Source organism: Peromyscus maniculatus, chromosome 1, assembly GCF_049852395.1.
Source record: "Peromyscus maniculatus bairdii isolate BWxNUB_F1_BW_parent chromosome 1, HU_Pman_BW_mat_3.1, whole genome shotgun sequence".
Lineage (NCBI taxonomy): Eukaryota > Metazoa > Chordata > Mammalia > Rodentia > Cricetidae > Peromyscus > Peromyscus maniculatus.
In genome coordinates this window covers 86,927,663-86,954,169 of record NC_134852.1, presented here as the reverse complement: position 1 = coordinate 86,954,169, position 26,507 = coordinate 86,927,663, and the positions used below count along the sequence as shown (strand labels likewise).

General features: G+C 41.3%; 1 protein-coding gene across 12 annotated transcripts in view; it reads right to left on the bottom strand.

Annotated features, from left to right (window-relative positions):
* Akap13 (A-kinase anchoring protein 13) overlaps positions 1-26,507 on the bottom strand; it is a 302,662-nt gene that overhangs the window by 127,030 nt on the left and 149,125 nt on the right. For all 12 annotated transcript variants that reach the window (XM_076545251.1, XM_015996510.3, XM_042278208.2 and 9 more), the window contains exons 7-8: positions 18,940-22,024; positions 15,406-15,533 (exon numbers count right to left, since the gene is read on the bottom strand). In XM_076545251.1, the coding sequence (XP_076401366.1) occupies positions 15,406-15,533; positions 18,940-22,024 (3,213 nt within the window). The remainder of the gene's footprint in view (positions 1-15,405; positions 15,534-18,939; positions 22,025-26,507) is intronic.

Genomic DNA, 26,507 nt, shown 5'->3' with positions numbered 1-26,507 from the left:
ATTTTATAAGTCTCATGAAGTGATACATCACTTACTCCATTTACTTGAATTTCTTAGCATTCAATAAATGGTTCCTGCATAGATAAATATAGTGGTGGCCCCCTTTTATCCATGAGGGATATGCTACAATATCTCCATTGAATGGCTGGAATGAGAGGCAGTTTCAAGTGCTATATATACTACGCATTTTTCTATCTGCCTTGTAATGTTGCCACATTACCAGAGTAACACAGATGGCTACTAAGTGAATCATGGGTGGGTAGCCTAAAGCATGGACATGTAAGACAAAGGATAATTCAGATTTTGGGTGAGAAGAAGCAAGATAGCATGAAAATTTACCAAACTCCTCTGAATAGTACACAAATTTAAAACTTACAAGGTGTTGATTCCTTGAATTTGCCATTTAAAATTTTTAGACCATGCTGACTGAGGGATAATTGTAGACACAGGAAGTGAAACTGTGTGTGTGTGTGTGTGTGTGTGTGTGTGTGTGTGTGTGTGTGTGTGTGTTATGATGGCGGGGACAGGGACAGGAAAATGTCTGGAACTGACTGACCAGTCAATGCGGCAGAGAACCAGTGAGCTCAATAAAGCAGAAGCATCTGATTAGCTGCTAAGAGTGCATGGCAAAAATCTGTGTTCAATTCTATAAGTTGTCCTCTGACCTCCACATGCACATGTGCACATGGACACTTTCATTATTATTTGTTTTATTAAAAAATACATATACAAAGTAAAAAAACATAAAAAAAATTTTAAAAAGTGGAAAGTGACCAGACAGACATATGACATTAACTCCTGGCCTCTACATACATGCATTAAGGATGTGCAGAGACATTCAAACACAGATGTGTACACACACACACACACACACACACACTGGATTTGGTTCAGCATTTAAAGAAACCAACTAATTTAGAAGCTTAACAAACTTCTAAGTAGGAGCCTCCAGTTATTTGCAACTACATGGCGCTCACAAGATGCACTTGTCACATTTTCTAGAGTAGAAATTGTCTTGTTTAATAAGATGGTCTTAATATTTAATCCTGGTGAAGGTACATGGCTACAAGTCACAGTGGTAAAGAATGGAAGGTAAAATTACAGCATATATTTCATAAAGTTTTCTCTCAAACAAAACTCAATTCTTATTCTCAGCTATGGTTACCAGGAACAGTATTTACAGGGGATGAGGGAGGAAGTAGAGGGAAATATATGTGTATGTGTGTGTGTGAGTGTGTGTGTGTGTGTGTGTGTGTGTATACCTGTGTGTGTATACAGATATATACACACACACTCCTAGCAAACGATTATTTTGCTAAATTAAAAATTAATGGCATGCATCTGTCAAAAGTTATTATTTACTAAAAAGAATGGAAGGAATTAAGGGGAGGAGTAAGGGTGAATAGGATCAAAATACACTGACTGAAATTCTCAAAGAATCAACAAAAATGCTTATTTTAAATAAAGAACAGCCAAAATGAACACCTATTCTGTGAAAACGTACGTCAATATTTACAGTCCTATTACAGTCAAGATGGCCCAACAGCTCCCCAACTTAGCAACAGCTGCTGAATTTACTCATTGTGTGTATCTTACAATAGGCTAGCTTTGAAGGTATTTGCTGACTGCCACTTTAAACCACAGTTTTGCGGTTAACTCTTTGTTACACTGCACTAGCTGGCTATATGGTAAATGCTGTTCAGAGGAACAGTTCACTAGCCTTTCTTCTTTTTATAAGTGCACCATTCCCATGCCCGTTCTCTGCTGGGGTGACAGACTGTATGAAACTGCAAAAAACCAAAAACCTACAGAGAGCTTGCTGAGCCCTCAGGTTAAACAATCCACATCATTCCTGGGCAGTTCCGATCTTACACCTGTGGAATGCGGTCAGCCTCAGATACTGCATGGTAAGGTAAATTCAGTTACTTCCTCTTTCCTGTCCTCACACTAATTGCTCCCTTTTCCCCTTCTGTTTTTTGCTCCTTTCCTTCCTATTCCTATAGGCTCCTACTGACTAATCTAGAAGAACTTAAAAGAAGAATCAAGGTAGCTTCTCACATCAGTCAGTTTCTGCAGAGTGGTATAAAATAACCTGCAGGGAAGAGTTCAAGGCTAAAAGAACAGCAAGACTAGCTCAGCTGAGCTCGGAAATGCAGATCTGTAATTCCAGTACAAACAGGAGACTCCAAAGCTCAGTATCATTCTCAGCTGCAGATCAAGTTTCAGGACAGCCCCAGCTAGGCTATGTGAGACTCTATCTTAACACCCTCCCAAGCGCGTGCGCGCGCGCACACACACACACACACACACACACACACACACACACACACCCCAGCAAGACTGACCTGGAGGTCAGTCTTAACATTAAAGGATCTGCATTAATTTATTTAACCTTTGGCTCCTTCTCAATGTCATGCCAAGAGACAGGCATATGGCAGTATAGGTTCTCATAAGCAATAAAACAAAAGTTGAGTATGTTAAGGCACTGAGGGGTTTACTTATTTCACCCACTCTAACCACCTGCCCTAAAGCCAGCTAAAAATACTAGTATCTCCCAGTATGAGACCAAAGCAAGCAAGGGCAACTCTGACACTAAGCAGCAGTTGACAGTCATCATCTGTATTCTTAACACTTTTGTTTGTTTGTTTGTTTGTTTTTTGGACATGATCTTTGTAGCCCTGGCTGGCCTGGGTTTCACTAAGTAGACCAGGTTGGCCTCAAAGTCACAGATACGCCTGCACCTGACTCTGCCCCTTGACTGGGGATTAAGGGTGTGTCCCATCATACCTCACCAATGGCAAACATCTCTGGTGATTTCACAGGAACCTAACGGGTTGTGGGAGAGGGGTAAGGGTGGCCAAAGCCAAAAATCTATAGATCACAGCCTTAATTGGAACATACATGCATCCCCCCCACCACTGCAGGGTATTCCTTTACATGGATTCAGCTGCAACAGCAACTATAAAAGGGCCAAGTAACGATTTCATCCCTTTCTTGACTCCAAGAAGAAAGGACAGTCTCAGAGAAGAAAATCAATTCAGTGGGCTTGATGTGAAGCAGACACAGCACCAGGGTTCAGCACTAATGAGAGGATGGCCAGAGCTCCAATCCCCATTTCTATCATCCTATTAGGGAAATCTAATGACTCCTAAGAAGGAACACAGCCTATTGTGTTGTGCACATAGACATTATGGACAGGAACTGCTCCATGGCAAAATGAAAACAAAAACGAAATACATGACACATACATCATGTTTTAGAATTGTAATGAAAGCACTGACTCCCTATTTCAAGAAAAGCGATGTTGTCAACGGGGAAAATCCTGATTGAAACATTTCCTCAGAATTCTACTTACCGTCTGACAGCATAATTCAAGAAGTAGGAGGGGCATGGTAGAGCCAGATCTAAACAAAAGACAATTCAGATCCACCTGGCCCATGTTTGTACCTCATTCGTTTCTCCCAGCAAACTGTCTTGAGTGACTGTCCAAACTTCACTTTACCCATTTTTGGTAGAATCTTGTTTCTATTACAATGTTCAGCACACATAGCAGTAGAGATTTGTAAAGGGCAAATTTGGTAACTACACAACAACACCATCCCTTAAATGAAGGGACATACTCCAACATTACAATTTATTGTTGTAATTTCATTCTAAGTGTCTAAAGTGAAGGACTCATAAAATGTGTGTGTGTGTGTGTGTGTGTGTGTGTGTGTGTGTGTGTGTGTGTGTGTGTGGTTTCTCTCTTCCCAACTACCAATGTGATGTCCTAGGGCTTTCCATAACCTCTGGCCTTGCAAGGGTAGAATAAGAAGAAAATAACCATAAGGTCTTTAGAATAATATTTCTGCCTTCAAGTAAAGACTGCACACTGGGGCTTCTCATCATACACTCTCTGTCCCCAGAATGGCCCAGGCCCTGGTCCAATCTCCAAAGGCCAGGAGTGACTAAAGGCCAATCCTCTCATTTTACTTAAAAAGACATTGGCTTTTAGATGGTTCAGGAGAAGATCAAAATACAACAGATGGAAGGATAGTTAATAAACAAATTAAAGATGTCAAAATAGAGCAGACTGGGTTGAGAGAGATAAATCAGTAGGTAAAGTGCTTTTTACATCAAGATGTGAGTCTAATACCCCAGAACTCATGTTTGCTTGTGCTTGTTTGAAGTGAGTGAGTGAGTATGTGTGTGTGCGTGTGCTGGGGAGCTCATGTTTTAATTAAACAGAAAAACAAAAGCAAACATCAAAAAAAAAAAAAAACCCAGTTGTGCACACACTCTTATATCAGCACTGGAGAGCTGGAGAAAGGTAGATCCCTACAGTTTGCTAGTCAGCCAGCCTTGCCTACTTGATAAACTCCAAGCTACTGAGGGTCCCTGTCATGAAGGAAGGAAGGAAGGAAGGAAGGAAGGAAGGAAGGAAGGAAGGAAGGAAGGAAGGAAGGAAGGAAGGAAGGAAGGAAGGAAGGAAGGAGTGGATGAGGTCTGAGGAATGACATCTGAGGTTAACTTCTACCCTTAATATGTGTATGTACATACACTTACAAACACACAGTAAGAAATAAAACTGGCCAAAGCACATTTCTCAGAAGTTATTTTCATAGCAGCAAAAGAAAACAGGTATTGTCTACCAGGAGACAGCCTGAGTGATGGAAATGGAAAGCACCAGGCTGTTTTCTCTTCTCACACTGCTTACTGATTAAAACATCAATAAGCAAATCAGACTGCTATGCACTCATGATGCAAATATGACTCACGCAGGCAGCTCATTTGGAACCAATGGTGCCTTCAAGGTAGCTAGCTATTTCTGTTAGGTTTCAAGGATGGCAAGTATAACAAACATATGTAAAAAGAAAGATACTGTACTCTGGGAAGATAATGTAGATGGAAATTTGCAATGTATAGAGCTCACTCCACAGTGTGATTTGCACATGGTCCAGCCATAAGCCTCCAAGGACTTGTTATCAGATGGCAGTTTAATAAAAGGAAGTATTCTAAAGCCATAATGTAGCAGATGCAAGGCTTAGTAGCCATAAAAGGGATTAAGAGGACATATATAGCTGTAGCCTTCCCATAATTTCCCTCCAAGTATGGGTGTGGGAGCAAGGGCTATAAGAATCAATGAGGTAGAAGAGGGTAACTGAGCAGTAGAGATAGACCTATCTATGGATCTCTTCAATGAACAAGTAGTGTTCTTGGAGAAATTTTACTGGGGAGGTTTCTGAAAAACCTTGGCTTAGTTTGGTGATAGGAGGTGAATTCTAAGGTAGGCCAGAAGGAAGAAGTTGGACCACTAGTTAGCTGGGCAAACAATGCTTTGTGCTCTGAGGTTTCTAGGGTACAAATTCATTCACACCTTGTCAATTTTAAGGGTATAACCTTATGATCACTAAAATTCCTTACATCCAGATGCCATGAGAACAATTATTTCTTGAGAATTTCAGAGTCCTATAGTTACAGAATCTGGAACACAGAGATCTTTAAATACTTACATTTTTATTTAGTTCCATGCTCTAAGAAAAAAGAATATCAAAGGAAGGATGTCTCCAATTACAGTAAATATTTCTACTAGTCTCCCTAGGCAATAAAATGATTATTACTTTCTACTGTTCATCCCCTAATCCCATTTCTTTGATTGAGTATAAGCTCTTCAGGTATAGGGCCACCACACTCAAGTTACCTTAGATTCTATATAAGAGAAATATATGCATTCATGCATATTTACACATGTACATCTAACACAAATTTCTGGAATCTCAAAGTCTTATTTGTACATTCAAATATTTTCCAAGGTATCCATTATGAAACTACACTTTTTCTAATTATTCCTATTATAATTAGGTTAAACAGTTTCAGAAATTTCTTTCAGCTACCGTCAATAGTAACATCTAGGGCTGGAGAGATGGCTCAGAAGTTAAGAGTACTGGCTGCTCTTCCAGAGGTCTTGAGTTCAATTCCCAGCAACCACATGGTGGCTCACAACCATCTACAATGAGATCTGGTTCCCTCTTCTGGCCTGTAGGCATACATGCAGGAAGAACACTGTATACATAATAAATAAATAAATCTTTTTTTTTTAAAGTAACATCTAAAGCAAAACTTTTCCCAAGATTACACATCACTATAGAACAAGTCTTTCATAACTTCATTAGGTACCAATCCACACTACTTAGCCAGAACAGAATGCTACTTAAAGACAAGAAAATGAGCACAATATGTGTTTTGCCTAAATCTTGTTTTTGAGCTAGGTGCAAGCTCGGGGTATTTATACGTGCTTCTAAAAATATTCTCTACATAAAGTTTGTTAATGGTATTTCAACAATAGCTAATTTGGTTTTCTTTTATTTAAAATATATAACTATTTATTTACACCCCCCATGTATGTACAGGTGCACCCATGTGGAAGTCAAAGGAGAACTTTGGGAGTCGAGTCTCTCCTTTCACCACATGGGTTCCCAGGGATGGAACTCAGGTCTGCAGGTTTGGCTACAAATGCCCTTATCCACTGAACTCTCTCGCCAGCTCCCATCAGCTAACATCTTTTGGAAGACTAGCTGTGCATTGGTGTAAGCAGCATAAATTATGTTCTTACAACTGTTTCTATCTAAATGCAGTGACACAGCCTGAGGAGTTCTCAAAATGGAAGAAGGCCTGTATCAGTGTGTGACGTCAAAGGTCAGGAGAAGAGAAGTTTTCACTGTATGAATGGAAACACTAAAGCAGGAACAGTAACATTCCCACACACACTACTGAACACTTCTGTTGTTCATGCTTCTCTAGTAAGTGGTATTTTTCTTACTTTCCTACTCAAATTTTCTAAACCTGGGGTTCCTACTAGATCAGTTACTTGCAAACTGGCTTCTTTCTGGAGCTTATGTGATTCTAGGATTTTTGCAGGTCCACTATATCAGGCAGGCAGGCAGGCAAAGGGTCTTTTCAATTCCAGTATCACTTGCACTATGTGTATACTACCCAGGAAAAACCATTACACCTCGGACAAACACATCTGTTTGGGATTCACCATTGCATTAATGGTATCTGACATTACATGTTTCACATACTGTGACTATCTGCATATGTTTTTTTTTTTTTTGCTTTGACTAGATTATATGAACACTAAAGGCAGAAGCAATAACTAACCTTTTAAAATGCTGATGTATCTGATATAACATGTTGACTAAAAAAGAAAGCCCGTCTTAATAAAAAATAAATGGACCCAGCCATCCCACTCTTGGGCATATACCCAAGGAATGCTGATTCATACCATAAAGATACATGCTCAGCTATGTTCATAGCAGCACTATTTGTAATAGCCAGAACCTGGAAACAACCTAGATGCCTATCAACGGAAGAATGGATGAAAAAAATGTGGTACATATACACAATGGAGTACTACTCAGCAGAAAAACACAATGAAAGCATGAAATTTGCAGGCAAATGGATGGAACTAGAAAAAAATCATCCTGAGTGAGGTAACCCAAACCCAGAAAGACAGTCATGGTATGTACTCACTCATAAGTGGATTCTAGATATAAAATAAAGAATAATCAGACCACAACCCATAGAACCATGGAGGCTATATATATAGCATGGAGGTCCCTAGGACGACTGTGGCTTATAATAAATTTTGGTTTTACTCAATTATTGAAAAAAAAAATAGCCAAATGAATGGAAACACATGAACTATGAACCAAAGGCTGAGGGGCCCCCAGCTGGATTAGGCCCTCTGAATAGGTGTGACAGTTGTTTGGCTTGATCAGTTTGGGAGGCAACTAGGCAGAGGGACCAAGTCCTGTGCTCATTGCATGAGTTGGCTGTTTGAAACCTGGAGCTTATGCAGGGACACTTGGCTCAGTCTGGGTGGAAGGGACTGGACCTGCCTGGACTGAGTCTACCAGGTTGATCGCAGTCCTTGGGGGAGGATTTGCCCTGGAGGTGGGAATGGGGGGTGGGCTGGGGGTAAGGGGAGGGGGTGGGAGGGGGGAGAATAGGGGAACCCGTGGCTGATATGTAGAACTGAATGGTATTGTAAAATATAATAAAATAAAATAAATTAAAAAAATAAAAAAAAATAAATGGAATCAACCCACAGGAAGCCTCAGAGACTAAATTGATTTGAAATAAATACTCCTAAAACAATTCCATCCACACACAAACATTTAACCTTTCAATGGTCAACAAGGAAGCCACCATTAGGCATCTTCTTCAAATATATTATACCAAATATGAGAAGTCTATAACTGCCCAAATTGTAGGTTGTTATATGTACTCTGAGGAACAGTATATATTTTTCTGCATATTAAATAATATTATTTTTCAATTTTTCTAATAGAGAAACCTTCTCATCTAAGAAGCAAAACAAAGCAGTTCTAAATTATGTTACATCAATAACTTTAATAAGGAACTTAGGATTGGAAGCAGTTTTCCTAAGATTGCCTCATGATCACTCTTCCAAATTCCCAGCAAAAACAATGTTTACACCCAAACCTGTATTTCTAGCACATATCACACAAAATTAAACATCAGTCTTTAAAAGTGAATGTTCTTAGAGGGAAGAATTTAGTGTTGAAAGGTTGGTTTTTAATAAATAACCCCAGAACTCTATTTCAGCACTCAAACTTGGTCTTCTTTGTTGGCTTAGTAATTCTCTATTTCTGCTACAGTGTGAGCCTGATCATGGAGAGGGGCTGTTTTCATGTCAGCACACTCCAGGCCAAACACAGAACTCAGGGAACAGAAATTGAACCAAGCACTGGACAAATTACTGGGCACCTTCAGAATAAGCCTGAAGTGACACAAAAACCCAACGACCATTCAAAAATCACTACCATAGCCTGGCAAAATTTGGTAGTTTCTTTCCAAGAGGTTTTTTAACATCCACTATTCACGGTCTTAACAGTAGGTGTGATGCTTGGGCTAACTGAAAATGAGGCAACAAATCATCTACAGCTTATAACCGATGTTATATGCTAGAAGTATGCTGACCCAAGTCAGTGCAAATAACTGAGTAGGCATCAAAACCCCAAATGTACATGAGGAAACCAAGCCTCTCCATAAATAAGCAAAGTCACTCAACTAAACAGAACTGGGACTAAACCCTTAGTTTACTGGGACCCATTCACTTTTCTTTAAGATTAACTACTAGTCTTCCTTGTCAACTTTAATGAAAGAAGGATGAACAAAGGGAAATTGAGGTTGAGTGACATGGACAAAGAGAGTGGTAAGATTTATATCTTCTTTTGTCTCAAGAGGAGGCAATGTGAGGATGAACATAAACTCCTTGAAAACACCTGGACCTCTGAGTTCCAGGTCAGACCCACTTGTATACCAAGTTCTAGGCCAGCCATGGGTACAGAGTGAATCCCTGTTTCAAAATCTAAACAAAACATTGGACTGTCACATAACTAAAGACCCCAAAGCAAAAAACTTGGAAAACATTTAAGGAAAAAGTGACCAGTTAAATATCTGGTTGTTAACCATAGTCTGATCTTTATAAATCCACGACTGTCCTTTGGTTCAATGCACAAGACATATCCCAACACTTGTGAACTTATCCCAATTTTGTTGGAAGCATATGCTGATCAAAACTTAAGAGCTAGAATAAATATTAGAGATTACCAGAGACCAGTATACATAAGAAAATGAAGACTGGGAAATTAAATCAGTCGAGGTCATATACACATTTGAAAATGTATAGCCAGATCATTAAGTCCTATCATTATACATGTTATTTCTGGATAATTCTACACAAAAGCCAGAGTTTTTACCATTGTGGTTTTCCAGTCTGAGATCTTCTAGTGGCCTGTCTTTTCCACAACTATACTGAAAATCTACAGAAACAGTGATTGAAAATTTTTCCTGGAAATTCTCCAGTTTAGGACTTAGAGAAAGTTGACCCAAAACTCAGGGGTAAGCTTCCCTGCGGCTGATGCTGGCTATAACATTGTACCCAAAAGGAATAATTAAGGGGGAGGGAATTGGGTTTTCTTAAATGTCAAATGTGTGTAGGGAAAATTTATTGGCAACTCAGAAAGAAGCCAATTTGCTTTTTTCTGGGGGACAAAAAGACCACAAACATATATGTAAATATGATGGCAGACATATTCTTTAAAGGTCCTTTTTAAAAACTGAAAACTTAGTAGAGAGGTATGGTGGAAAGACATCTTGAAAGTGTTATTAGCCTTCTAGTTAAGTCATCAAGTAGTCCAGCAACTATGCTACGTTCCTCTTGCAACTGAGCATGAAGGCTGTGAAGAGCCAACAAGAAGCAGAGATGTTTTTGATTCAACTCCTGGACATGTGGAAACAAAAGCTTACCCCTCAAGATGAGAGAGAAAACACTGTGTTCCCATTAAAAATGATAAAAGAACAGGGAGCTCTAGAGGATGTTAATAGGAGGCAATCCAAGACCAAGACTGTAGTGATCATAGTTTGAACACTAAAGCTGATACTGTAAAAATAACTAAGAATAGAAATTCAGTTAATCTTATATCTAGGTGAGTTAACTATAAAAAAAGGAGTTCTGACTGAAAATGCTTTCTTGATTTGGGAAACATGTTCAACAAAAGTATACTTTCCCAGTAACCTAATCCTCAACATATGGGATTTTATAGTTGTCCTTGGATGTATTTGCTCTAGAGTGTCTGGCTGCTAGGCCCATGGGCATCCTGACAAGATACACTAGCTTTCTGGATTAACTGTTCCACATGGTTAATAAGCTTATGCAATGAGCGTTTGGGAAAGGAATTATTCCAAAGAGCCCTCAATGAACAGATACTGCAGTCAAGCAAGCCCTTTCTGAATGAACTGGGCCATATCTTACAAATAAAAGATGACTGTTATACAAGGAGATTTTAGATTTCAGCAAAGGGAGAGGGAAGAGGAATCTGAAATGCTTCCGTCACTCCAGTGGCTCATACTCTCAAGGTAAATGGTCCCCAAGCTCCGTTTCTCCAAGTACAAACACAGTATCATCTCTTCTACTTCCCATTTGGCATTCAGCACAATACCTTTTCATGCCATTCTTTATGGAGGGAAAAAAAATTCAAGTCTAGAAAAATATTAGGATAAATACTATCTTGATGTTACTTAGCCAGCTAAATAAATTAAATAAGAATATAAGATATTAAAAAACCAAATAAATCAACTTTGACCCTAAACAGAAAGAGAAATTTCTCCTTTTGTAACAGAAAGCATAAAGAGTTAATGTAATAGGTTAGAATCGAAGCATATAAAAAAGAACCATTTAGGGACACTTGTCTTAAAGAGGAAAACTCATCCTAAACCAAGTGAATACCCTTAGGGCGACTCTTTAGGAAAGAACAACAGTATAACAGAAACATTCAACAGCACAAACTTGGGTTACAACCCAGATGACAGTTTAACCAATGGTGAAACAAGGTATTTAATTACTCCAAATCATTTCTATAAAGTGAAGATGTTCCATAATCTGTACGGTCTGTTCAAATTTTCAAGGTCTCAGAAATAAATCAATTTTCACATCTCCCAACTTAAATTATTGTATGATGCTATTCCCAAAGCTTTTATTATGGAAGTTGAGTAGGTAGAAACAGAGCCTGAATCCTTGTCTACTCCTCATTTCAATGATAGGACATCAGAATCTGAAGTTATTAAGTAATAAGAGTAATGTTCAACTGGGGCTGTACTTGTATGGCAGACATTTCTGAGCATCCCTCTCCACCCCCAAGGGTGAAAAGGCCCCAGAAGACAATCTAGAGACCCCTGAAATTAGACATGTATGCAATATGTAAGAGGAATCAATGTTTAGTACTGAGTTCTAACTGCTAATAAGACTTTGGCAATACTCAACAAATCACAATCATAAGTGCTATATGTGAGGGACCCTTATAAGTACATTCACAACTTTGCCTCCTGGATTGTGAACAATTGTCAACCTACAGATTTGCAGAACTTTGTGGCATTTAACATTCAAGTTTTTCCTGAGACTACCATGGAACATCAAATTTAATATTGCCTAATTCCTGTATGTACCATGATTTTAAAGCACTTATTCTCTAAAGTTGGACTTCTAGCACATGCTAAGTAGTCTTAAGGAGTAAGAAATATGAACAGCTTGGTTGGCACACTAAGCATCAGATCACCTGGACTAAGAAAACAGGAAATCAACCACAGGCTTTTCTTCAAATGGATTCTGTATTTATACTTATTAGTAAACTGCCACAAATTCCCTATCATTCTAGTCTTGCAGGTCATCAGACAAACGCATTTGTTCTGTTTTCTACTTGGAATAGAACGAGTCAATGAAGCAATAATTCAATGAAGCAATGACTGGCCTATTCCCAAGGTCAAAACAAAGCCTGGGTATGTGTCAGAAAGTTTGGATTAAATAACATTAAACAAATGCCACTCCACCCCCAACTACAATCACAAACTCAGTCAACCCTTTCCTAAACAGAGACACTAGAACGTTAAGGCTAAGATGATGAACAGAGATGAGAAAATTGAATTAAACAGAGGCTAAGCCAAAACATCTAGCTCAGACAGAACTGAGCTCTCTTACCCAATTTACAGTGTAGTAATTAGAGGTTATACAAGAGAACAATTTTTGTTGTTGTTGTTTTAAAACCAAGTCTTGATATACAGAGCCCAGGTTCGCCTTGAATTCATGGCAATTCCCCTGCCTCAGCTTCCCAAGTACCAGGATTACATGGGTATAGTTCCATGCCCAACTTAACATTTTTTAAAAGGAAAATCAAGAAGACAGAACGGAATGGAAAGACAAATCCACTTGCTTGCCTGCTCAACTTTCACTGGTACACAGTACTCTTTTTGCCAGAAGTTTACACACTATTTGCCAGTAGCCTACTATTGGTTTTGTATAGTCCCTGAAAAAAAGTCTGAGTATATTTTCTATTTTTTAAGCCCTGGAAAAATTTAAAACAAAAATATTTGATGCTGTGAACATCATATGGAATTCAAAATTCAGTGTCTAAAACAAGGGTTCACTAAAGCACAGAAACATTCCATCTACTGTTGCTTTCCAGCTGTGACAGCAAAGGCGACAAGCTAACTTTTCTACAGACCTCTGTTCTCTTCTGACACAGTGAAAATATAGTTAATGGATAAAAAGAGAAGAGTTAAATTGGAAAAGAAAGTAAGACACAGAAAATGTTGATGTCTGTGTCCATGGGTTTTCCTTTCAGTTCACAGCAGAGAGAGCAAGTCTGGGCACAACACCAAGGGGAGAGGGGAGTGGTGGTCAGATTTCAATCATTTTAATAATGCTGCTAACACAAAAACTTCCTTTACACCTGAAAAATTTTCACGAACTGAAAATTGTATTGGTATATGTTTTCTGCACCAGGTAGAAATGGACACAAAATACAAGGTAAGAGATTCCCTCCATCCTAAATTAAAGACTAGCCCCAGATTCCACCTGCTTCTGATGCTAGTCACATGATTCTTTTAGGCTCTACTCCTTTTCAGGCAATGAGGTATGCTGAGCAACCAGAAGTGTATTCTTTCTTTCAACTCCTAAAACTACAGGAAGAAACAAGAGAAGAACTGGGAAAGAACAAATCAAACCAAACTAGAGGCACTAAGTTCAAGGACTTGAGTTTGCTCCTTCCCCTTCTGAGGGGCTTCTGGAACAAAGATACATGCACCCACAAATCTTATATTCTCGTTTCTTCCCTGGGGGGGCAAATGCAACATTTATCTGAAAAATGCTTGCTATACAAGTAAACATCCGGGCATGAACATTATCTGCAACAAGGGGTGGGTTGGGACGGCCAGCACCTTCTTACGACTGTACTCCAATAAAATGAGGCTTTGTTATCATCTCATAACGTCAAGCACTTTGGGATGGTACAGTTCTGTTTACCTACTGTGGTAATTTTAATGAAAATGCCACTCTGGCCTTTGAAAGGCAAAAATAATACACTGTCAGGTCTAGCCAAGGCACACTGGCTTTCTAAGGGCAGTGTACATGAGCACATTAACTTGTTGGTCAGCATTCTAAAAGCCCATCTTTGGCTAGCACAAAATTCAAAGTACAGAATACAAGGTTTTCTCAGCAAGTTTCCTTGATCTGCAAGTTATTAACTTTAATCAGAAGAAAATGTTTTTTAAAACCCACTGAAGGAGCTGAAGAGATGCTCGGTGGTTAGAAGCATATGCTGCTCTTCCAGAGGAACCAAGTCCCATTTACAGCACCCAGATCACTCTAGCTCCAAGGGATCCTACACACTCTTCTGGCCTCCAGAGGTACCTGCACTCATGCTCACATATCCCTCTCCCAATAATTAAAATAATCATTTTTTAAAATTCTGAATATTAAATTTGGAATGATTATATGGCCCAACAATTTCACTGGTAGGTACACAAAAACATGTCTACATAATATGTATGTCCACAGAAGCCATATGATTTCTAACAGCCCAAACATAAAGCATTCCAAAATACATACCTTATTTACAATGGTACATTTTTACAATGAAATACTACCTGGTAATAATCAATGATGCAACATGAATGAAACGTCAAAATACTATGCTAAGTCACTGGAGCTGGCGCATGAGCACATGCTCTATAATTCCATTTATATGAAGTTCATGAAAGTCAAATGCATAGAAAGAGAAATTAGATTCCTGACTACCAGCAGGTAAGTGGAAGGGAGAAAGGCAGGGCAGGCTGCCAGTGAGTACGAGGTTTTTGAGATGATGATGTCACAAGAACATAAACAGTCAGGCTGGATAGAAGGCCCAGTGGTTAAAAGCACTGACTGCCCTTCTGAAGCCCTCTTCTGGGGTCTCTGGGCACTGCACACACATGGTACACAGACATACTTGTGAGCAAAACAAACATAGACGTGAATAAATCTCGAAAAATAAAATATGGGCAGTGGTGGGTATACTACTCTACAAATAAAAAGAGCTACCAAGCATATTTTCTTTGAATGGTGGATTTGCAATGTATGAATCCTCATGAAGCTGCTAAGGACATATTTACTCAACTTTTTTCTTGGCTAACACTGACATTCTTCATATCTTAGACACTTTATGGTGCCCTTCACCATGAGGACATTAAAGAACAAGTCATGTTTAATGAGGCGCACAGATGCCCTTTGGTGTACATTCTTGCTGTGTCACCGTAAATGTGCCGACAGTTTCAAAGCCTTGTGCTCACAGGAAAAATGTTTTCACTGTCCTCTCCAAAGGACTCGTGTAGGAGAGACAATTCCAGAGCTTTGATGGCACCAACACAAGTTTAAGAAGAACATACCCTTCAGTTCAAAAGCAGACAAGAAAGGAAGGATAAGAAACACAGATATATGCCATCCTATTGCAAAAACTGAGGCTAGAGATCACAAAAGCAGAGCAAGCTGAAACACTCTGTCCACACAGGCCTGCAGATGCCACTTACCGCCTGGGTCCCAGGGCCTTGCTTCGTCTTGGGTGTGGTAGTTCCATTTCCTACAGCCTCCTCCTCAGAAGGAGCTCTGGTTTTACTCAGAAAATCCACTTCATCTTCAGTTTTAGTGTCTGGCATTTCTGAAGAGAATATGGGTTATTCAGAGAGAGTGCATTTGATTTAAAAAAAAAAAAAGGTTCCTATGTGCTTTAGTATTTACACAACAAACTCCAGGTTTCATCTGTTTTGTTTGGTTTTCCGTTAAATGGCAGGAGCTGGTGCCGTTTATGGCCCCACACTGAGCTTCTACTTATCACATGGTTCTGTGACTGGTTCCTAGTTTTTAAATGAATCTAGAGCTAAAGGAGTTTCAACTCAATGTCGACTAAGTGTCCATTTTATTAATGACTTTTCATGAAAAGCTATGAAAACTCATGTGTCGGTAAACTCATAAACTAAAGGGTACAGACTAGTATCTGAAATAAGGCAGTACATTGTAGACACCATTATAGCAAAATATATTTGTACAGATAAAATGTAAGATAAAAGCCACTGAAAATGAGAATGAGCTTCTGGGATGAGAATCATTTAAAAAATACATTACAGACCCTGGTCTATTACTGCCAATTTAGTCAGTAAGACAGGATAATTTCAGTACATTATTTTTTTAAACTATTATTTCTTCCAAAAGCAAAATGTAGTAAAGAATTAGACACTCTTTTCCCTCTGAAAAAAAAGCTTTTTTAATTTTTCTGTTGTTGTTTCAGTATTAAATAGTCTGTCCCTATACTGACCATGTTCTCAACAGACCCAACAGCAATAGTTTCTCTTACTGGGCCACCACACGGTCAAGCAAAAGCAGGAAGTGATGATAATGATGTTCAAGGCAAATTTAGACTTCTGACATTTCTTTAAAGAGGAAATACTGATTGAATAGTCAAAATTTACCTTCATTTTCCAAATATAAATGGAAATTCTGCCTCATTTCCACGTGGTTGTTAATAATCTCCCAATGCTACTACTCTGGCAATAAAAGCAATCCCCATCTAAAAGAGTGAGGTTGCTCTCCTCAAAGAATAAATCACATTAAGATACATTCACAGTAACAGCATGCGTGACCCTCTAGAAGATTTCTGATTGGGAAAGTTACATTCCTAACAAAAGAACATTCATAATTCTTCCTACTGTCTTTTCTTTTATAATTATACAATCTTACTAGCAATTTAAAATAGGTAACCAAGTTTGCTTGTCCAGAGAACTAAAATCTGTTAGCTTTCATAAACCAAGTTTCATTAAGAAAAAAAATTTGAAGTAATCCCCTTTACAAAAAACCCTCGAAGAAAACCTTTTCTAAGAGAAAGACAGAGAGAGAGAGAGAGAGAGAGAGAGAGAGAGAGAGAGAGAGAGAGAGAGAGAGAGAGACAAACTGTGTGTGTGAAGGGGGATGTGGTTTTTATTTTACCGAGGAATGTGATTTTTAGCATCACCTCACCTTTCCTATGTGCAATCAATGGGAAATATGGACCAGCGACAACCGTAAACTCATCACTGAAGACTGTAAAATTAGCTTGGTTTGGTCAAGCATCAACAACCTTCTAGACTCGGTGATCAATCAATGCTTTCGGTGAGGCCAGGGTCACATTCCCTTCTTTTACAGGATCCTTCCCAATCAACAACTAAACTTAACCCATAAAACAATCCATGAATAAACCCAACCTTCACAAAAAATACCCTTGGCTATGAGATCACACTCAGGTGCTTTTTTTTTCTAAGGCAACGTAACCAGGGACTTTCCTCAACCCTGGCTATTTCGTGAAGAAAGCACCAATTTTTCACCACTGGCTACTTTTTTTTGAAGTTAGAGGCTGAGCACCAACCCTGTTATGAGTCCTTTTGGTAACAAAACAAGTAACCCATCTACACAAGATACCCAACCCCGAACTTACTAACTTTCAAAACTTCTTTCTTCAGAACTTCGCACCATTTCTTAGTATTTTTATTACAGTTGTATATACTTAAAAACAAAAGTCTAAGATTCTGCCGGGTTTTTTTTTTTTCCCCTTTTCCTTTTATTACCTTTTCTGATCCAGCGATACAGACACAAACTTCATAGTTCACAGTTGCTAGGGTCAAATTGTGATCACAGAACAAGAAGGAGAACTAATCCCACCCAGGGTGGCCAAGGACAGAGCACCCAAAGAAAGGAAAACAGTCAGGCATCATCTTACAGCCACTCCCAGGCTTTTGAAATGACAACCTGCCAAGGCCCCCAAAATAGATGTGTCCTGGTGCCTTGTCTTAAGTATTAGAGACCTCATTTCAATGTTGAGATAGATGTCAACCTAAAACAGTACTGAATTAAAAAACCCACAGTCCCACCTCAGCTTCCTTAAATCCTAAAACCACTGCTGGAAGTTGGGCTTTGAAGCGGCCAAAAAGCCCTTCATCAGGGCATAGGCATTGTGTTTAAATCCCATCTTCCCAAAGAATTTCTTTACTTTTGTTTGTTCATTTCTCTCCACCTCCACCCCCCACCCCACGCACACAATTCTAACATGTATTATACTTAAAAGCATTGCCAACAGTTAAAAAAAAAATCTAACAAAAAAGCATCAGAGAGGCATGGTACAGCTGGTAGCAGGTGGTGTATAAATGTCTGCATCCAACTGACCTTCAGGGACTTTAGAAGACAAGATGGACAGCCATTCCGACTCCAGTTTCAGCTTCAGTCTCAAAAACCGTAAGAAGCTCTGTTCAGCGGGTTCATCCCACTGAGCACTGGTCGTTTCTCTCTGCTCTCTCCCGACATGGTTACCCACCGATGGAACAGGCCGCCTGTGTTGAGCAATCTGCCCAGCGCAGCTGCTTCACCAAGATAAGCAGACACAAGGTCTGCCCGGCTGACAGCAGCACAGCAGGCTGGGCTTGGGCGGAAATCCTGTATCCTACCCCTGTGCGGTGCAGGACCCTGCATTCCCAGACTCTGCCCGAAGGCGAGGCGGCAAACCTGGAGTCTGTTCCCCGGGCAGGAAAAGGAGGGAGTACAAATCCCTGACTTCACCAGTGACCTAATATCACCATTTTAGACGTTCATTTAAAAGAGTGCTTCTCGAAAACAGCTGTTTGGGAAGGCAGCCTGACTTTAAATTCCCTTACGTTACATCCAGACAATGACTTGGGAGAGTTTCCAATTTGTAGACAAAGCACATTCATTTCAGCACTGTGTTCCGTGGTTCTAAAGAAAAGAACTAAATTGTCTGATTGACACCATCTCAGATCCAGGTACTGTCTTCCGGATTTAGACACTGTCACGGCTCCAGTGTAAGCTAAAAAAAAAAAAACCCCAAGCTTTGCGTCTATAATACAGGAAGTAAAATCTGTCCAACTCAAGATGACACGTGTTTCCTGACAGTACTGACTATTAACTTGGCAACTCACACTACTGAGCAAGCAAGACCTTAAAACAGCAACGACATCCACACTCTTACCGGTACATAACAGAAACATGCTTCAGAAGCTGTTAATTTTATGAACCGCTTAGCTTACCTGGTGCTGGCTCAGGCCTGTCGACAGGTGGAACCATTTTCTCTGGTTCCTCTGTTTCCACAACACAGCTCCCGGCGGTTTCTGCCTGAGCATTGTCCACTGGCAGGGTCTCCCCAGGCAGGGAAGCACATGCACTCTCTGTGCAAACGTCCTGCAGCTGCCCAGTCTCTGGGATGGACAGCGACGGGTCACTGAGTGTTCCTTTAGTCAACAGCGTGCTGGAGGCCTTGACTCGCTCGATGACAGCCTCCACTATCCAAGTGGCGGTCTCCTCTATGGGGTCTGCCCCCACAGGTACATGGGCAGCTTGGGTTCCAGGTAGAGAGGTGGCGTTCCTTTCCTCTCCCTGGACTGAGGTCTGTGTGACTTGCTTCATGTCAGCTGGGAGGACACTGTCATTGAGAGCTGAGGGTCCTGTCCCTGGGGGGAGGTCCCTGGCAAGAGGCTGTGTTGTTTCTTCATCGTTTGGGGCTTCCTTAGAGTCACTCGTGGCACAGCTGAGGTCTGTTCCCTCCAGTTTTTCTCTCCTGCAATCAAGTGGTGCTATCTCTGGGGTTATGACTTCCTGTGAGCCAGTGACACCTTTGTCCAGTAAAGCTTCTGGCAGACGTGGAGTCATTTTCTTCTCTTGGTGAAACAACTCGGAAACTGGACTGTCTTTGACGGGGTGTGCTCTAGCCTCACTTCTGGGCTTAGCAGGAGCTGATAAAGTATTAGGCACTGTAACATCTTCCATCACATTTCTGCTTACCTCACAAGCATGGGCTTTCTCTTGGAACTGAGTATCCACACCAGCATCCAGAGCAGAAGGCTGATTACAATGAAGGGCCTCAGATGCATCTGGAAGCTGAGTTGGCAACGGAGATGAACTGCTCTGCCCTGTATCTGAGGCTGTCTGCTTGGAATCCACAGCCAGACTTGCTGTAGGTGGCACCAGGCTCTTTCTAGCCCCACCTTCAGTCTGCGGGGAGACCTGTGGGGCCACTTCCTTGTTGTGCTTAGTTTCTGTTTTCAGACCGGCAGAGGGTGTGCCTGGTGAGGTACTGGGCTGCACTGCTTTCTCCCCAGCACAAACGGCTGCCAGAGGGTTTTCACACGGCCTTGCTATCTCTTGCCCAGGAGGTGGTGTTCGCTGGTTTTCCCTTGACATTTCTGAAGAATGCGTGTCTTCTTTAACGGAGGAACACCTCACTGCCTTTTCCTTGTCGTCTTGCCCCAGAGCTGCTGAGCTCTCTGGAACCACCAGACTGCCACCTTCTTCAGGCAGAAGAGAGTCAGAGACCAAAGCAGCTTTATCCACACCTTGTAGCGAAGAGTCGCTCAGAACTTCGGGTGTCGCTGTTGGCCCGGGGCCCTCATGATCTCCACCAAGGCTTACGGGGCTGGTATTCCCCATGCTGGGCTGAAGCTCTACAGCAGAGGGCCCAATGGCCCCGTCTCCTAGCTTACCAGGATCATTCGAATCTCCATCTGGGCCATCTCTACAAGCTATAGCTCTATGGAGCCGAGGAGTTGCTGTTCCCTTTTCTTTCTGGGAGGGGACAGGAGAAAGTGCGTCATCTTTGGTTACTGATTCACTCTCTGGACTGCTTGCCAGAGAGAAACTGCTGCCTGGTGGCGGTACCCGGTCTGGCACTTGTTCTTTCTCGGTTTGGGGGACAACTGAAGGCGAAGGTGAAACATCCTCCAGCATATTTGCTAAAGGTGGATCTTGTTTTAAATCTTCTCCCTGGCTCTCTGCATGTAAAACACAGGGAGGACACACCCCCACAGATTCCTGGGTAGTTTCTACAGTGTCAGAAGTGACTGTGTCCACTTGTGGGTCTTCTGGGCTGAGGGCGGTGCATGGATCCTGCGTGTTTGGCTGTATTGTGCTATCGGGCAGACTAACTTCACCACGGCAGTGTTTTACAACCGACTCACCACTAGAAGTCACTGTGTTCTGCTGACATGAAGACTCAGCACAAGATGTACCAGCCGCAGTTGGAGAACAGGGCAGCGCCTGGCTGGTTTGGCTTGGAGTATGCCATGAATTAGATTCTGATTTCTGGTTTGGCATCCCATCTGGTTTGGGCCCAGAAAGGGTTAAAGGCAAGGGTGATGGTGTCTCACACAGGCCTGCTAAGGGAGTATCAGGTGCTGGTGCACCTGAAATCTTGTCTTCTGCAGCAGCTGGAAACAGCAGAGAGCTCTGGACACCTAGAGCATCAGTTCTCTGCTCACAACTTCCCTCCCGAGTTTCCTTTCCAGTTTTCTCAGCGAGGCTTTCTCCAGGACTCAAGGCAGGCAAAGACTCAGCAGCCACGTTGGCACCCAGGGTGCTGGAGGCAAAGACATGGTTTGTAATATTGGCTTTCTCCACAGGTTCGTGGAAAGCTTGAACACCGGACGCCTCAGCCGTGCTGACATCAGACTTCTCAAATCCTCCCTCTGTGCCTTCCCCTACCTGATGCTTATTCTTCTGGATGGCAGCACTTGGGTTCAGTGAGCTAGGCTCTAGTTCCCCTGCATCCTCTGGGGCACCAGCATCTGCTGAAGAACTGTCTAGTAGCTCCCTTCCAGAAGAATGCTGGCATCTCCCTGGCTCTGTGACCATGACTTCCTGAAGCACACTGCCCCCGCTGCTCGGGGGCTGCTGACCTGTGGCCGCCCCAGAGTGTTTTGTTCCAGTTACTTCATTCCTGTTTCCACAGGATGGAAGGCCTTCTGTGGCCTTTAAGCCACAGTCGGGTATGCTCTGAAGGCAGTTGTCTTGATGAGACGCAGAGCTGGAGTCCACAGCAGATGCTGGCTCCTCCTCTTCCCCTTTCCTCCCCACCACATCTTTATTCTTAGGAGAACAGGCTACATTTCCCTCCTCAGCCGCGCTTGACAAATCACAGGGCCTTTCAGCCCTCCTCACGGGACTCCCTCGGCAGCACAGAGTGCTCTTAGTTTCTTCAGAAGAGGGCTGCTGGTGGTCAGAAGGCTCTGGTGCACCGGGAAGGAGCTGGCCATCTGTCTCTGGTGCACTGGGCACACTGGAAGAACCTTGTGCTGTCACCATTAAAGGCACAAGATTGTCCATCTGCTTCAAGTTTGTTTTCTAGGAGGAAACCAAAGACACTTTTTTAAAAAATGACCATGAAAAGAAAGGGGAGGGGGAACGAGAAAACAAAATCGACCACGGGAAAAAGGTGCCACTGGCACCTGCAAGCTAAGTCCTGTTGGACAGAACTGTCTTTCCAGGCCTTCTCAGTTAACGCAGGAGGCACCAACCTCTGACCACATCTGTGTGTCAACTGGGATGTAAGTTTATTTAGATTCTACTCAGCCACGGATTTCCATATTAAAAAATAAGATTAAAAATTAGGCCTCAAAAGCCTTGTTTTTAAAAAGCATCTTCAAATAACAGTCAGTGAGGATCTTTAGGCATAGAGTCTACTTCCATCTGCCTCAAATATTAATGCAAATCCAAAACCTAACCAGTTTTAAAACTCTTTTCAATCACAATACTCAGTCACATAACCATATCCTCAAAACATGTTCAACTCAAGCCGGGCGGTGGTGGCGCACGCCTTTAATCCCAGCACTCGGGAGGCAGAGGCAGGCGGATCTCTGTGAGTTCGAGGCCAGCCTGGGCTACCAAGTGAGTTCCAGGAAAGGCGCAAAGCTACACAGAGAAACCCTGTCTCGAAAAACAAAAAAAAAAAACAAAAAAACCAAAAAAAAAAAAAAAAAACCATGTTCAACTCAACATGCATGAACTAAGTAGGTTCAGAATTAGGGATAATATGCATCAGTTTGATAAAAAGTGGTTTTTGTGGTATCCATACTAAATCTTAAGGAAAAGAGAACATACACTATCAACTACAGTCACGGGTCCTATGAGCTGCATGGTATTAAAAATCGTATCAAAAACAGTTTTTGCCACCTTAAAATTTTTGGGTAATTTAGTTTTGTTTTTTTATTTGTTTTCTGAGATAAGGCCTCACTATGTAGGAGAAACTTACTATGTAGACAGGCTGGCTACAAAATTGTTTAATCCTGTTTCTGCCTCCTGACCACTGGGATTATAGGTTCACATTATCATGCATAGCTTATGGGCTTTTTATATTATTATATACATACAGCAAATATGAAAGAAATGGCTAAAACAATTAGTTCATAGAAAGAACACAACACTGTTACATAAACTATGAAGACTATCTAATTTATCTTCTACTATTGTCTGTGTGTGTGTGTGTGTGTGTGTGTGTGTGTGTGTGTGTGTGTGAGAGAGAGAGAGAGAGAGAGAGAGAGAGAGAGAGAGAGAGAGAGAGAGAGAGAGAATGTTGAAAAGCTAAATAAAATTTACAGTTAATAGAAAGTTATAAAGCAAGCAGAAAGGGGACTGGGGAGATTGCTCAGTGCTGAAGGGTGCATACTGCTCTTGCAGAGGGCCTGAGATTTCTAGTTCCAGCACTAGACCTACCTACATCAAGCAGCTTGCAACCACTTCTAACTACAGCTCCAGGGAATTCAAAAGCCTCCTCTGGCTTCCAGTGCACCTGCACTTATTTGCATATACTCCCCGACATGTACCCCTGCTCCCCCACAGTTAAAAATAATCTTAAAAATAAATATAAAAATATCATGGATATGCAGACAAGGCCCAGGAAAACAGACACCAAGCAGAGTCAAACCTTTAATGAGTTTATAATATCAAAATTCAGCAACTGTTACAGTACTATCTATTTGGTACATAATTATTGAAAATACCTGTTCTCCATTTATTATTTGCCTATTGAAATAATTTTATGTACACCCATTATTAATCTGTAAATATACTGAGTAGTATATCCTCAGATTGTTCCTGCTCATTAAAGCTATTGTAAAGTTTGCAGGAAAGAGTAACAGGTGTTATCCGTGCTATGAGACCATGCCAAAGCCCAGACTTTACCCTAAACGTGTCTATGCTATATTCCTTAAGAGTATTCAAAATCAGCCGGCTAACACTTCGCCTAGAAGTCAGGACAGCAAATCAATACCCTTGATGAAAGGTGAACATCGCAGACCAGAGAAACATGTAGACAGGGCTGCCTAAAGAATAGTCAAAGTAATGTTGAAATGTGTAAGCTGGGTTTCCTTAATTAGATGACTACCCGTTAAAGGAGAGTTCAAAAGCAAAAAAAGTAATTTCAAAACAGTCTCTTCAAAGGAATAGGGCAGGTTGGAAACAATTATCATTCAGAAAGGCAGAAGGCGTCTGGAGAGATGGCTCAGAATACTGGCTGCTCTTCCAAAGGACCTGGGTTCTACTCTCAGGACTCACATGATGGCTCACAACTCACTGAACTCCAGGTCCAGGGGATACAATGCCTTCTTCTGCCCTCTGAGAGCACTGCACGCACAGGATGCATAGACATATGCACGTGTCTCAGAAATAATGCCTGCTCCCAAAGACGCCCCTGGCATCGAGCTAACCCTAGATGACCTTAAATAAAATTATTACCAGGCTGTTTCCAAATCAAATCAGCTTTGAAATAAACTGGGTGGAAAAATTACCTAAACTTAGCTTCTCAGATGCTACAGTCCAGAGAGATGCAGCCATATGACGTCTATATTACCCACAATAAATGCTACCAAGGAGTCTGTAATGATTTTATGTCTGGCAACCATTTTATCTTCAATGCTTGAGTGGATTATAAAACCCTTAGTTTTCAGATGACCTTTTAAACTGTCAACTATTTATTTAAACATGGCAGCTCTATCATCATTCCCTGAACAGTGGTGAAAGGCTTTTTTTTTTTTTTCCTAAGGAGTCAGTTCCTTCTTGGTCTTTAGCAACAATGTAGAAATTCTGGCCTCCTATCATTCTAAAACATTAAAAACATGTCTTTTCATGACATTTTGTTCTACTTGCTACACGTCTGCACATCTGTGGTGGCTATGACTATTGTTCATTACTTCAGAAATTTGGGAAGAATTTCAAATTTAAAGATCCCAACCGTATGGGCCAGCAAGACGGCTCAATGAGTAATGCACTTGCCATGCAAGCCTGAGAACCTAATTTCATCCCCCAAACCCACAACCAAAGGAGAACCGACTCATACACTTGTCTTCCGATCAACATACACAAGCCCAGTAAAAAGGGTGCGTGCATGCACACACGCACACGCACAAACAAACTAAAAAGTTTTTTTTTTCAAACAGTATATTCTAATCACAGTTTCCCCTCCCCCAGCTCCCCAAATCCACACACTTTCATTCTCTCTTTCATTAGAAAACAAACGGGCACCTAAAACAAAACACATAAAATAGAAGAAAAAGAAACAAACCAGAATAGGACAAAACAAACAAACAAACAAACAAACAGAAAAAAAAAAGAGCCAAAGTGAAAAGCACTGGAAACATAGAGGTGCAGGGACACAAACATTTGCACACCACAATTAAGTTTGTTTTGTGTTGACCACATACTGCTGGGCATGGGGCCTTCCTTAAGTGGGACTGCAAACCCAGTGAGACAACTGGGAAAATTTTTTCCTTTATGAGCAGTTATCAACTGAAGGTAGCTCCAGGTTAGGGATGGGGGCTTGTGTCCACTTTCCCTGCTGGTGCTGGGATCCCATTTGGCTTAGACCTGTGCAGGCCCTACACATGCCACCACTGTGTCTTTGAGTTCATATACAGCTACAAACCCTTCAATCAACAGTGGTGACCTGCCTGCAAGATACACTGGTACAACAGTGGCCCAGAGCTTGTGGGAGAGAGTTACTACTATCTGAGTGGATTTAGGCCCATTCATGAGATGGAACCTATGCCGGACAGTGCTCACGTGGCCAAGAACCTGTGACTAGATAGGCCATGGGCCTAGGGGAAAACCCAATACTACTGTTCTACTCAAGGAATGCAGCAATAAAATGACTCCGAACAACATTCTGTTCTACTGATAGATGTTCAGCCATCATCAGAGAAGCTTCCTCCTGCAGTAGATGGGAAAAAAAAAAAAACAGAAACCCAAGACGGAACAAAGTGCTGAGAGTTTGAGACCCTGGAACAGCTCAGCTCTAAGTGGCATGTCTCCATCAAATCCCTTCCCTCAGAGCTCAGGAACCCTGTGGAAGAGGAGGCGAAAAAATGGGAATAGCCAGAGGGGAGGAGGGATACCAAGGAAACAAAGTCTTCTAGGAGGGAGGGAGGGAGGGAGGGAGGGAGGGAGGGAGGGAGGGAGGAAGGAAGGAAAGAAAGAGAAAGAAAGAAAGAAAGAAAGAAAGAAAGAAAGAAAGAAAGAAAGAAAGAAAGAAAGAAAGAAAGAAAATTAAATCTCAGTCCTCTGCTGCTACAATCTGAATGCTAGTTCTTTATCTTAAGTGGCAACTATCCTAGTTTGCTTGCTTTCTATAGCTGTTATAAACCCCATGACCAAATCTAACTTGGGAAGGGAAGGGTTTACTAGATTTTACAGCTCTCAGGTATAGTCCATCATTGCAGGATATAAAGGCAGAAACTCAAGCAGGAACCCGGAGGCAGGAGCTGATCACTATGGAGAATGCTGCTTACTGACTTGCTTCCCACAGCTTGCTCAGCTTTCTTATACAAGTCCCTAG